We start from the raw sequence: 13,581 nt of genomic DNA, 5'->3' as shown, positions 1-13,581 counted from the left end.
ATTCATTAGTTGCTCCATGGGAGAATGATGAGGCTTTCTACTTTTAAAGAGTTATGATCTTAGAAACTCACAGTTCTACTCTGTCTGATAAGATTATTTTAAGTACCTTAAAGTAGGAAATATAACTATTATTATATTATTAATAATATAAAAACTGAAAAATATTTCTCATGTCCTCAATAAATATTATTGTAATGGTCCACAAGAGATAACAACTATTCAGCTGGAAAACTAAAATAAACTATAGATAGTCTTGGAATAATTGGAAGTACAAATACTTCATTGTGCTAATGTGGAAATCCTACATGTATCAAGAGGCAATAGTGTGAAGAGAACAAGGGAATAGTGCATGGTTTACAACCAGGAAAGATGTGTATCATGGTTATATCCTCTCAGCATGATTATTCAATCTGTATACTGAGAAAATAATAAGAAAAGCTGGGTTATATGAAAAGAAAAGCTGGGGCATCAGGATTGGTTTTAATAATGATAGAATTTGAACCCTATCATACTATTTCTGGTGTTAATTATGAAGTTATGTAAACTAATCGATTAATTGTATGACATTACATACACTATGTGCTTTGGACAAATAGAGAATCAAAGAACTGGAGCTACCACAGCACTGGATTGTTGGAGAACTACTGAAGAATTTTGTTTCTCCCATGTTCCGAGGAGTGGTACACTCATGGCCTCCACGTATACTCACCACTTCCTCCCGCTTGGTCTTGTCCGTTGCTGGCCAAGCTTCCATAGGCAGATCGGTGAGCATGGGGGGCAGAGGCTGCATGGGGAACATCGGAGGCAGAGGTGGCTGTGGTGGCAGGGGCTGCATGGGGTGCACGGGTGGCTGGTGCGGCATGGGTTGGTGAGCCTGTGACTGCCGAGTCTGGGGCTGGTAAGACTGCTGGACCGGCGGAGGGAGGTGTGGCTGGTGGTGTTGGGTTGGAGTCATGGAATGTTGGCCAGGGACTGGCATCATTGGCTGCTGGGAGACCACGGGCTGCTGAGCGGGCACCATGGGGATGTGGTGATGAGGCTGCAAGGTGTGGCTCGGCGGAAGCTGCTGGGACAGCACAGGGATGATTTGGTGGTGCAGCCATCCACCCATGGGCTCATAACCATAGGAAAGGTACTGGTGAGAAACAGAGAGGCAGGTTTAGCATTGGCTCTAGTGACCTCCACACATGAAGTAGCAATACCTTTTATTGTTACTATGACTATGTTTACATTTCTGGTTGTATTTTTTACAAGGATCTCAAACTGTATATACAGACCTTTGAAAAACATAGGGAGCACACAGTTCTAAAGAGGCTCTCATAGAGTTGTCTTTGAGTCAGAATCAGCTACACAGAAATTTGTTTGATGAGTGTAAATATGACTCATGGAAACTAATTTAGTTTTTCAATAGTGGTGTATTTTCCAATAACATATGCATGTAGAAGAGAGAACAGGAAAAACCGAAGAAAAATTGATGCATTTGAATTATGGTACTAACAAAGAATATGGAAAATATGAGGAACTAATTAAAAAAAGTTTGTTTTGGAAGAAATCCAGCCTGAATGCTTCTTAGAGGCAAGGATAGCAGAGATTTTGTCTCATATACTTTGGACATGAGGGGCTATGTAAAAAAATGAAACCCCCCAAATATATGGATTGACATAACAGCTGCAACAATGGGTTTAAACATGGAAGAACAATTGTGAGGATAGTGTTCAATCTGTTGTATATAAGGTTCTACTACTCAGGACTGCCTGTATGGCAGCAACAATATAAAAAACCCTACATACTCATAATTAGGCAAATTTGCTGTATTAGCTATCAAAAGACTTCCAACACTAACAAAACCAACCAACCAACCAACCAACCAACCAACCAACAACAAAACTACATAGTGTCAAATAAATGTGAACTGGTTTGATGACACAAAACAACAACTTGTAGAGGGAAGAGAGATTCAGATTTTATGTATTAGAGAACAAAAGACAAATTATCTACTTACTGGAGGCCTTATCATGTTCTGGTACCACTTCAAAGGGGTAAGAACCTTAAAAGAAGGAAGAATTCTAATACATCTGATTTAATTTCAATTAATGAAAGAAAAAGCCACTCCTATAAATATTGGTAAACATAAAAATAGACTTTTATAAACTATAAGAAGTAATAAGAAATTTTTTTGTCCTTCCCATGTCTATTATACATATTGCAACCATTTTCTCCCCCCCCCCACCCACATGCTCTATGGCAAGTAGTATCAGTTTCACATGATTCCAGTTACAAATGTAGAGATTCTATATGTATGTGTATATATATGTGTATATATATGTATATATATATATCATATTGAATGAAGGGGAAAGTGCACAGTGGAGACCCAAGGCCCAAGTGTCGGCCACTGGAGATCCCCTCATAGAGGGGTTTAGGAGAGAAGATGGGTCAGTCAGGGTGCGAGGTAGTACCGATGAAAAGCACAGCTTTCCCCAGATCTTGGATGCTTCCTCCCCACAACTACCATGATCCGAATTCTACCTTGCAGGCCTGGATAGGACAGAGGTTGTACACTGGTACATATGAGGGCTAGAGGCACAGGGAATCTAGGGTGGATGATACCTTCAGGACCAAGGGTGTGAGGGGCGATGCTGGGAGAGTGGAGGGTGAGTGGGTTGGAAAGGGGGAACTGATTACAGGGATCCACATGTGACCTCCTCCCTGGGAGAGGGACAGCAGATAAAGGGGGGAAGAGAGACTCTGGATAGGGCAAGATATGACAAAATAATAGTAATTTATAAATTACCAAGGGCACATGAGGGAGGGGGGAGCGGGGAGGGAGGGGAAATAAAAGAGGACCTGATGCAAAGGGCTTAAGTGGAGAGCAAATACTTTGAGAATGATTGGGGCAGGGAATGTATGGATGTGCTTTATACAATTGATGTATGTATATGTATGGATTGTGATAAGAGTTGTATGAGCCTCTAATAAAACGTTAAAAAACAAAACAAAAAACAAATGTAGAGATTCTGTTTAATGCTACAGATGTGCTCCTCACTGCAAGAACAAATAATATTAATGTCACATTATAGATTGATAATGAAAAAGGAGAGGAAGAAAGCTTTCTATTTGCTGTACAAGGAGCAAAAATTTATTTGATAAATAACTTCCAACTTTTATTATTTCGCAGAATATCTTTACCCAAATAATTAACTTTCTCCAACAGCTTGTATGAATAAATAATCTCATAGGCCCTATTTTAACCTATAAAATATATACATAATTTTTACTGGAAAGTATATACAAAGATCCAGAGTTTCTTTTGAATAGAAATTTCTTCAATATTTTGTTCATTATAAAGAATTAATGAATATAGATCAAGATATGATTAAAAAACAATTTTCAAAAAAAACCAAAAAAACAACAAAAAAACCCACTTTTCGTGTTCATTAACGCCACAGACAAGATTTTGACATATGGTTATTAATAGTTACTTCCATTTTTCAGATGAGGAAATCTAAATTCCAGATAGAAACATTGATTTTTTTCCCAAGGACATATGTGGTTAGTACCTAAGAGAGCTTAATGAGAGTTCTCTTTCCAACCTACTGCAAAAGCTCACAGAGACCATTTGGACCTAATTTTTCAGTAAAAACAAATGAAGAAGACACACAGAGTGGGAATATTTTAGAGTTAAGGATAGGATCCTAAATAATAACTAAAAAATGTTACAATTTAAGAAACATTTGAAAGACAAATCAACCCACAGTTCATTTTACAACTCAGGACACTTGTTCATTCAAAATAATAATAGAAATTAATAAGAGAAAATTACCTCATAGCTGAAGTTGATATAACCAGGGGACCCAGGATGAGGTGGCAGCTTTTTAGGAAAGAGAAGAAAGAAGGGAAATGACTAACCAATAAGATTAAATTAATATGTGATTATTTACAGGATGAGACTGAAGTTTATTTTTAAAGTTTACATAATGCAGAATATATTTTAACCCTGCTTATAGTTTGAACTTGTATTCTATGTAAATTAATCCTCTTTTTGTTGTTAGGAGCAAAATATGAATTCCAACTCAGCAACTACATGTTTAGCAGAGTAAAACATTGACAGACTGTGCCATTCTGACTGTAATTCTTTGAATTCATTATTGCAACCTCTGTATCAAGGCAACTTGAGATATAGTGCAAGATGTCATTTCTTATTTCCAGAAAAATCTAAATTACTTCTGCATAAACTATAGTTAATAACAGACAGAAACTAAAACCAAAAAGCAAACCAACAAAAAGCACTCACTGCTGCTGAGTCATTCATAACTACAGTAGTATAGAGTAGAATTATTCCATTAAATCCCCAAGGCTATAAATATTTATAGAGAGGTTGCCACATCTTTCTCCTACCAAATACCTGGTGGATTAGAACCACTGCCAGTTGATTAGCAGCTCAATGTTTTAAACACTGTACCAGAAAGTCTCTGAAGCAAAAACTAGCAAACACTATTCCCCAGTGTTATTAAAACTTGCTTGTTGGTACTCAGTGACATCCTATTCCACCTATAATTTACACATTAAGGTATTTACTTCTGCTGAAACAACCTGACAAGTCCAATGCCATCTGGCCAATTCCAAGTATATATGGAATTTCTAAGGCTGTACATCTTTTTCAGTGCAGATAACATCCTCTTTCTCATGAGCAGTTGATTTGAACCATTGATCTTGTGGTACCACCTTGGAAGGGCAATGTGTTTCCTTATTAATATAACACCAAGATAAGTATAATTGTTGTTACAAATAAGACTTGTTGAACGTGGCTTTTAGGTGCTGTTATGTCAGATCCACCTCATAGCAATCCTGTGTACAACAGAATGAAACTACCTGATTCTGTGCCAGCTTCACAATTTTTGTTATGTTCGAGCTTATTATTGCAGCCACTCCAAGGAGTCAGTCCATCTCCTTGAGGGTCGGCCTCTTTTTAACTGCCATTCCACTTTAGCAGACCTTCCATTAAGGATCCTGGTGGTGCAGTGGGCTACCCTCTGATTACACAGGCAGTTAAAAACCCACAGTCACTTTGAAACAGAGAGGGGAAGTTGTCTGTTCATGTAAAAATGTACATTTTCAGAAACCTGTAGGAGTAGTTCTACTCTGTCCAATAAGGTAACTATGAATCAGAATCCACTTTAGAGCAGCAAGTGTGAGTTTTGGAGGTTTTTAATGACAAAGGGTCAGACTTCCTAATATTTAATGCATTCAAATGTAGGATTCTATATAGCTACACAGAGGATGAAATGAAATAGAATATTAAGAGTAGACAGATGGCTTAGAAAGAAATGTTCTTAACACAGAAAACTTAACCCTCTGAATGACAGCAATAGTGAATTTTGGAAGTCAGAAGGATACTTGGAAGCTTGTGAGTAACTGAGTTTTAAAGTAAACAAGTATTTGTCTTGTAATTTGTCTAAGTCTTAGGTGTCTTTCAACATGCCTTTGAAAACTTCCCTATAACGGCCTTGGATACTAATCAAATTATTCTGGGGTGACTGATAAAATTGAATCCTGGGTTCTACTAATTGGAGGGAATCAGAACCTTTTAGTGTTCCTTAAACATGTAGGTTTCGAGGATAACTTATTTCCACAGTAAAATTTCCTAATGTGGGGCAGATATTTAAGTCCAGACTTGTGAAATTGGACACAGTTTTACAGAGGGTTAGTTTACTCACTGGCAAAGTGAAAACTGATCCCAGAAGGCAGGAAAACAAAATCCAGGTCACCATTCTTGCTGGACTAGAAAGATAAGACAGCACCTGTTTTTATTGTAATTTCTTAAACACGAATATAATTAATACTAAAAAAAACCCCACACAGAGTCTTTTTTTGTCTGCTCCTGAAAAAAAAGTTGTGATCATGTTTTGTGAAATTATTAACATTTTCTTCTCAGTTCTTCCTGTGTTTTGTGAAGTCACAGTAGTGATAATGATTCTTTTAGTCAGGTTGAGAGCTGAACAAACTGTAGGGACATACAGTGTCTTTACATGATTTGGTATGACATTTCTCTTTACATATAAAACCAGTAAGGTCACCTGGAGTGGTAAAATAGAAGCAATAAATGATTCAAGGAAAAGGACTAGCTGTAAAAGTAAAAAAGAATGAGCCACAAAAATGTCCACTTGGTTATTGTTATTATTTTAAAACTTATTAATCATTTGATTAAAGACATAAAGTAATTTTCTCAAATAGATTAAGGAAGTAGTGGAGTTTAATTCTCATAATTCCCATCTTCCTGGTAACGATATATATGGATCAAAGGAATAGGATGGCACTGGTTTCTGCTATTCTACAAAAGATTGAATGAGTACTACTTAAAATATTTCATTTTTGTCAATGACATTTTGTCATTTGTTTTATACTGCAAACTGAAGGAAATAATTCACTCTACTATGCAGACTTTGCTTTATAATCCAAATGCAATAAAATATTTTAAAAGCATTAAAATATTTTAAAAGCATTTAATATTTCTATGAGCTGTTAATATTTTACAGATTGTTTCATAGATAAGTAATATGTAAGAATACTTTCTTGGGGTGGGTTAAAAAAAAAGAATGCTTTCTCTGAGAACTACGGTGAAAATTGAATTAAAGAGAGACAAGTTAGTTGATGTTTCTACTTTAAAATATTCTTTGGTATGACTAAACAAAAAATTTCAAAGTGGGGAACAGCTTGAAGATATTATTTTACCTTAAATGCTAAACTAAAAACTAAATGTATGTTCACCAAGTCAAATCTAACTTATATTCTCATATAGACAGAGTAGAACTGACCCAGAAAGTTTCCAATGCTGTAAATAATTACTGAAACAGACTCCACATCTTTCTTCCCCTGGAAGACCAGTGCATTCAAACTCATGTCAACAGGCAAACATTAGGTTTTATTTTCAATTTTACTCTTAATCAGTGCTTTATTTCCAAAACTAAAAATTAAAGAATTATGGACATTTCTACTTCCATTTAAGTTATCAGAGTCTTAATATTATTCTAACTGAAAAATAATTCATATTGACAACATAACACATTAATAATGTGAAATGAAGAGTGTATAATATTATTTATAATTCCACTTACCTCTGAATATATTCAGATTAAGTTCCTTTCTGATCTCTATGGTTGCTTTATCCTTTCAATTTCTTCCACTACAAGTTTAATTTATATAATTCACAGATTATGGAACAGCCAATCAGGTTTCTAAGTAAAAAATGTGCTCAGTCCTAAAATTTTACCAATTATAACCCAATCTATGGCAGTAGGTTATGATTAGTGCATATGGAGTCTTTCATTACAGAAATAATATATTTTTGCAAGTAACAAGGGTTTAAATGAATGCTGAAGTTGGCAAGTTATCTGAGTACATATGATGATAAAATTGACTGTCGTCAAGTCCACGCCAACTCAATAGCAGCCCTATGGAAAAGAGCTCTGTGATTTTCCAAGACTGTAATTATTTATGTGAGTAGAAAGTCCAGACTTTTTCTTGAGGAGTAGTTGATGGTTTTGAACTTCAGACCTAGCAAATCACAGCCCCATATGTAATCCCTATACCACCAGGGCTCCTTGAACTTGATGATATATTTAAATTTATAAGTAAGGGGGTGGGACTGGGCTATGCATATGCCTGATGAATTATTTGTGAGTCATCACTGCTCTCTTTCTGCCTTCTATTGAAATTATATTCTTTACTTTCGTCATCATTCAGATACCCAAGAGAAAGGGAACAAACTCCTCTTTTATTTTATCCTACAACTCATATGTGCCAAGTAACTTTGAATTTAAGTATTTATTATCTAAATGGAAAAGATCGAGGCATTTTACACACATCATATAATACAATCAAAACCATTTTCTTATGTTTATCTCAGTAATAGTGCACAGGCTATTGTTCTGAGATAGTAACTGAGTCTCTCTTTTCCCACAGCTTTCTGATTCATTTCCCACTTTTAATGAAAAGCAAACCCACATTTTTCTGTCTTATATTTGCACTGTCCATGTTTCTCCAATCAAATTTCAAAGTCTCTCTTTCTTTAAGAACTAAGATCCAGCTATTGAATTCATGTTATTTTTGTTTTTCATTTGCTTGTTTTCATGTGAGAGAAACATGTTCTATTTCTCCTCCACTGCCCCTCAGGGAAGCCACTGCTTGTATGCCATAGAATACTTGCATATTGTTATAATGTTGAATAGGTTTTAGAACCATTTCCAGATTAACTTACACAAGAAAGGAAAACATGATGATATACAAATTAAAATATAATGAAAATTTCTCATAAATAGTTCAGAGTCCCCACATACTTAGTGCAATCAAATATTTATTTACATGCTAATAAATAAGATTAGAAAATAATGTTTGGAATGAGTTTGTAGGCAATGAATTATCTTCATGAGAAACTGCAAACCCTACAACTCAAAAGAAGTATAGTAAGAATTAACAGGGACAATGGTTGCCTTATGCTAACTTATGGTTGTAAACAATTATTGTTTGGGAAGAGGGTTTTATGTATGGATACATTTTATATGTGGACGCATTTTATATATAGACACACTTATTTGTTCAATCCTTCCACCAAAACACCTCAATGGTCAGCAATAGATAAATAAGGGGGAGCTTTCTGTTATTTAAAAAAAAAACATGCTGTAGAAACTGAGTCATTCAATCTTAAAATATGGATTACTCTTGTGAAATTTCTTCTGTTGAATTTTGTCCCATTGATACTTAAATTTAAGTAGGATTTACTGTCTTAGAAAAGAAAACAGATTTTTTCATATATTCAACTATTTAATTTATTGGAAGAATAGAATTTAGAATTTAGTATATAGACTGCATCTTTTGTTTTTGAGAAGTGTTATGAATTTAATTGTATTCTCCCAAAATATGTGTTGTAATTCTACAGTTCCAGTGTACAGTGTATCAGATTTTTTATGTTAATGAGGCAGGATTATTGTTACATGTGCCATCAAGTCATTTCAGTGATCATATGTTGCAGCCACTGTGTCAACCCATGTGATTGGTACCCTTCCTTTTTTTTGCTGCCCTAACTACCTTTTAAACCTAGCTCATGTCTATTCCTAATGGTGTTGTTACTGTTGTAATTGTTCCAATTGAATCTGTTCAAGGAGCAACCCTGTGCACCACAGAACAGAACACTGCTCTGTCCTGCACTATCTTGACAATTTCTTTGCATAAATCCATTGAGGCATCCATGGTGCCAATCCACCTTATTAAGGGCATCCCTCTTTTTTGCTGCCCCTTAATGTTACAAAGCATGGTGTCCTTCTCTATGAAGGGATTTATCCTGACACATATCTAAAATATGTAAGCTGAATTCTTACCAAACTTGCCCTTAAGAAGTACTAAAGCTGTACTTCTTCCAAGACAGGTATGTTTATCATTAGTGCAGTTTATAGTATTTTCAATATTCTTTGCCAGTACCACAATTCAAATACAAACATAGATTCTTCAATGGTATTTCTTATTCAATGTCCAACTTTCACATACATTTGAGATAATTGAAAATACCATGGCTTGGGTAAGGTGCTCTTTAGTCCTCAAAGTGTCGTCCTTGCTTTTCAAGACTCTAGAGAGGTTTTGTACAGCAGATTTACCTAATGCAACACATATTTTAATCTCTTTACTGCTGCTTCCAGGAGCATTGATTGTGGATCCAAGCAAGACAAAATTTTTGATGATTATTGGTCTAATTGCGAGGATTTTTTCTTTATTCTTTTTGTCTCACATTTGTTTATTAAAAACTGACAAAAACAAACAAAACCTGTACAAAAAATATCCCACATCATTTATCACGAGGATTTTTATCTTCTTTACATTACGTTGTAGTCCATACTGAAGTTGCAGTCTTTGATCTTCATTAACAAATTCTCTCAAGTCCTCCATACTTTCAGTAAATAAGGTTATGCCATCCATGTTTCACAGGTTGCTAATAAGGATTCCTCCCATCTTGATGTTGAATTCTTCTTCATATAATCCAGTTTCTTTGACAATTTGTTCTGCATACAGATTGGATAGGTATAATGAGAGAACACACCTTTCCAGATTTTAAACCTTGCAGCACTTCCTTGCTCAACTTACACATCTGCCTTTTGATCCATGTACAAGTTCCACATGAGCACAAAGAAATGTTCTAAAATAGCCATTCTTCCCAAGTCTATCCATAGTTTGTTATGTTATCCATAGTTGTTATGGTACTCTGCTTTCAGAGAATACCATTTCACATCAGCAATGATATCCCTTGTTTCGGGCAGAAATAGTATAGGGTGTATTTTTCTTTCATTTTAATATATATTTAACAGCTTTATTGTCACATAATACACATGTGATATAATTCAACATCTTAATCAAGAAGAGCTATAAATCTCTAATACATCAATATTAAAACATTATTTTCTTTCTTGTGCTCACTGTTATTAACTCCCCTTTTCCCCACAACAACCCTTACCATGGCCCTAGAAACTATTAACCTAGTTACTTTTTATATATGTTTACCTATCGTAGATTTCTATGTAGAAAAGGAAACAAAAATAACAACCACAAAGAAAACTTAACCATAATAAGAAAGCAGAGGAAAAAAATCAACTGAAATAAAGCAGGAAATATTAAAAATAGAACAAATTTAAAATGGGTCAAATGGAGACAAAATGATAAGGCATTAAATTTTAACCTAGCTGCATTAACTTATATGCGGGTAAATATAAACATATTGCATTCAAATAAACATTAAATGTAAATAAGAAAAGACAAGCAGAGATGGGGGAAGAGACATGCCAAGTCAGATGAAAGTGACCCAGAAGCAGAAACATGAAGACAAAGACATTTTCCTGGAATCAATAGAGGGAGAAAACCTTCCCCTAGAACCAACACCTTAAATTTGGATTTATAGACTTCTAAACTTTGAGGAAATGAGGTTTTTATTGACAATCATTTGAGATATTTGTGTTATGTAAGCTCTAAATAACAACAATGACATTAATAATAATTTTAAAAAATCTTTGGCACAGAGTTAATTCCAATTCTGAGCAACTGTACAGGACAGGTTATCTGTGGGTCTTTGAGATTTTATGCAGGGGGCAGTTACAGAATTGGAACCCTTAAGGTAGTTCTGCCATCTCATAGAGTCAGTATGGACTAGAAAATAAACATTTATAGTCTTTGTTTTACTGATCTTTGAGGCATTTGGTTATGTTTGGTATATTAAAACTGAATCACAATAATAAATTATTTCTCTATGGCAATAGTAGAGCTTCCAGAAGTTAGTTGAAAATAATGGGAAAAAATTCTTAATGAAAAAAATGTTTTGAGAGAATTTTCCTACAATTATTTGAAGCCTCTTTTTGACATCAAGGTTGTGATTTCATAATGCTAACTTCATTTTTTATGAAGTGGAATCAGATGGTGGTTTTAATTTGCATTTACATGTTGATTGACTTGAGCATTTTCTATTCACATATCTTCTTTAGTAAATTGTCTATTGAAATATTTTCACACTTTTTCATTGATTTGCCTTATTTCCTATTGGAATTCGTTATGCATTCTTAACAGAAATACTTTTTCATATTTACATATTGAAAATTGTTTCTTCATGTTTGTGGCTTCCTTTTTATTTTCTTTAATTAAAAAAAATTTAAAACATTTTATTAGGGACTCATACAACTCTTATCACAATCCATACATATACATACATCAATTGTATAAAGCACATCTGTACATTCTTTGCCCTCATCATTTTCAAAGCATTTGCTCTCCACTTAAGCCCTTTGTATCAAGTCCTCTTCTTCCCCTCCCTCCCTTTACCCCACTCCCTCATGAACCCTTGATAATATATAAATTATTATTTTGTCATATCTTGCCCTATCCGGCGTCTCCCTTCACCCCTTTTCTGTTGTCCATCCCCCAGGGAGGTGGTCACATGTAGATTCTTGTAATCAGTTCCCCCTTTCCAACCCACTCACCCTCTACCCTCCCAGTATCGCCCTTCACATCCGTGGTTCTGAAGGTATCATACACCCTGGATTCCCTGTGCCTCCAGCTCCCATCTGCACCAGTGTACAAGCTCTGCTCTATCCAGGCTTGCAAGTTAGAATTCGGGATCATGGCAGTGGGGGGTGGGTGAGTAGGGGGGTGGGAAGGAAGCATTTAGGAACTGGAGGAAAGCTGTATTCTTCATCGGTGCTTCATTGCACCCTGACTGACTCATCTCCTCTTCTAGATCCCTCTGTGAGGGGTTCTCTAGTGGCCTAAAAAGGGGCTTTGGGTCTCCAATCGGCACTTCCCCTTTCATTCACTATGGTTAGATTTTTTTTTTGATGATGCCTTATACCTGATCCCTTTGACATCTTGTGATCGCACAGGCTGGTGTGCTTCTTTCGTGTGGGCTTTGTTGCTTCTGAGCTAGATGGCCACTTGTTTGCCTTCAAAACCCCAGCTGCTATACCTTTTGATAGCAGGGCACCATCAGCTTTCTTCGCCACATTTGCTTATATACCCATTTGTCTTGAGTGATTGTACCAGGAAAGTGAGCACACAAAGATATAATTTTTTTTGTTCTTTGTTGTCTGATAACTGATCCCTTCAGCACCTCGTAATCATGCAGGCTGGTGTGCTTCTTCCTTTTGGGCTTTGATGCTTCTGACCTAGATGGCCACTTGAACTAGAGGCAAAGGACATTTATATAGATCTAAAAATAGGCACCATCAACTTTCTTCACCACATTTACTTGTTCACCCGCTTTGGCTTCAGCAGTTGTGTCTGCAGGGTGAGCATCATAGAATGTCAATTTAATAGAAGAAAGTATTCATGCATTGAGTAGAGGCCTAAGGTTCTTCCACCACCTTAGTACTAAACCTATAAATATAGACACATCGATCTATTTCCCCATCCTCATATATATATATATATGCATGTACATATCTTTGTGTAGACCTCTATAAATGCGCTTTGCCTCCTAGCTCTTTCCTCTATTTCCCTTGACTTTCCTCCTGTTCCACTATCATGCTCCGCCCCCACCTGGGTTACAGCTATACCTCTTCTTTATGTTACCTTACCCTTGATCACTCCCTACCCCTACCACTCCCCCCTCACCACCAATTTGGATCCCATGTTGTTCCCTTGTCCCTGGGTTTGTTAACACCACTTCCTTATTCCCCACCTCCCCCTATCCCAAGTCCCCCCGGAACTGTCGGTCCCGTTGTTTTTCCTCCAAATAGTTCATCCTGCCTATCTTATTTAGACAGACCTGTGGAGATAATAACATACACAAAAACAAGACAGAGGAAAACAAAGCAATAATATCCAACAAAACAACAACAACAGACCACTGACAAAGAACAAAACAACACACATCAAGAAAGAAAAGCTAGTAGTTAGTTCAAGGATCTTTTATTGGCCTTTAGGAGTGTTTTCCAGTCCTGTCTGTTGGGGCACACCGCCTTGGGTCCAAAGTCCACTTTCAGAATTCCCTGGGGACCTTGCCACTCCATTCCCTTGCTGTTCCACTGCACTCCCCCAGTGCTTTGCCTCAGTGTT

At 36.1% G+C, this 13,581-nt stretch overlaps 1 protein-coding gene across 1 annotated transcript; it reads right to left on the bottom strand.

The window, feature by feature from the left end:
* Nucleotides 1-544: 544 nt before the first annotated feature.
* On the bottom strand, nt 545-5,771 carry LOC142435622 (amelogenin, X isoform-like). The gene is made up of 4 exons (XM_075539844.1): nt 5,718-5,771; nt 3,824-3,871; nt 2,003-2,047; nt 545-1,135 (listed from the first exon to the last, which is right to left on the bottom strand). Exons 1-4 carry the CDS (start codon nt 5,769-5,771, stop codon nt 545-547), a joined length of 738 nt encoding a protein of 245 aa, XP_075395959.1.
* Nucleotides 5,772-13,581: the final 7,810 nt, after the last annotated feature.

This window comes from Tenrec ecaudatus, chromosome Y (genome assembly GCF_050624435.1).
Source record: "Tenrec ecaudatus isolate mTenEca1 chromosome Y, mTenEca1.hap1, whole genome shotgun sequence".
In the NCBI taxonomy this organism is placed as follows: Eukaryota; Metazoa; Chordata; class Mammalia; order Afrosoricida; family Tenrecidae; genus Tenrec; species Tenrec ecaudatus.
The sequence above is the reverse complement of the archived record's forward strand: the minus strand, read 5'-3'. Positions and strand labels throughout refer to the sequence as shown.

Excerpts from the sequence above, each read along its gene's own strand:
- LOC142435622 (XM_075539844.1), bottom strand. The coding sequence starts at position 5,771 with ATGGTGACCTGGATTTTGTTTTCCTGCCTTCTGGGATCAGTTTTCACT. Across the intron at positions 3,872-5,717 it reads GATCAGTTTTCACTTTGCCA|CTGCCACCTCATCCTGGGTC; the intron begins GTGAGTAAACTA and ends TTTCCTAAAAAG. Across the intron at positions 1,136-2,002 it reads AGAACATGATAAGGCCTCCA|TACCTTTCCTATGGTTATGA; the intron begins GTAAGTAGATAA and ends GTTTCTCACCAG.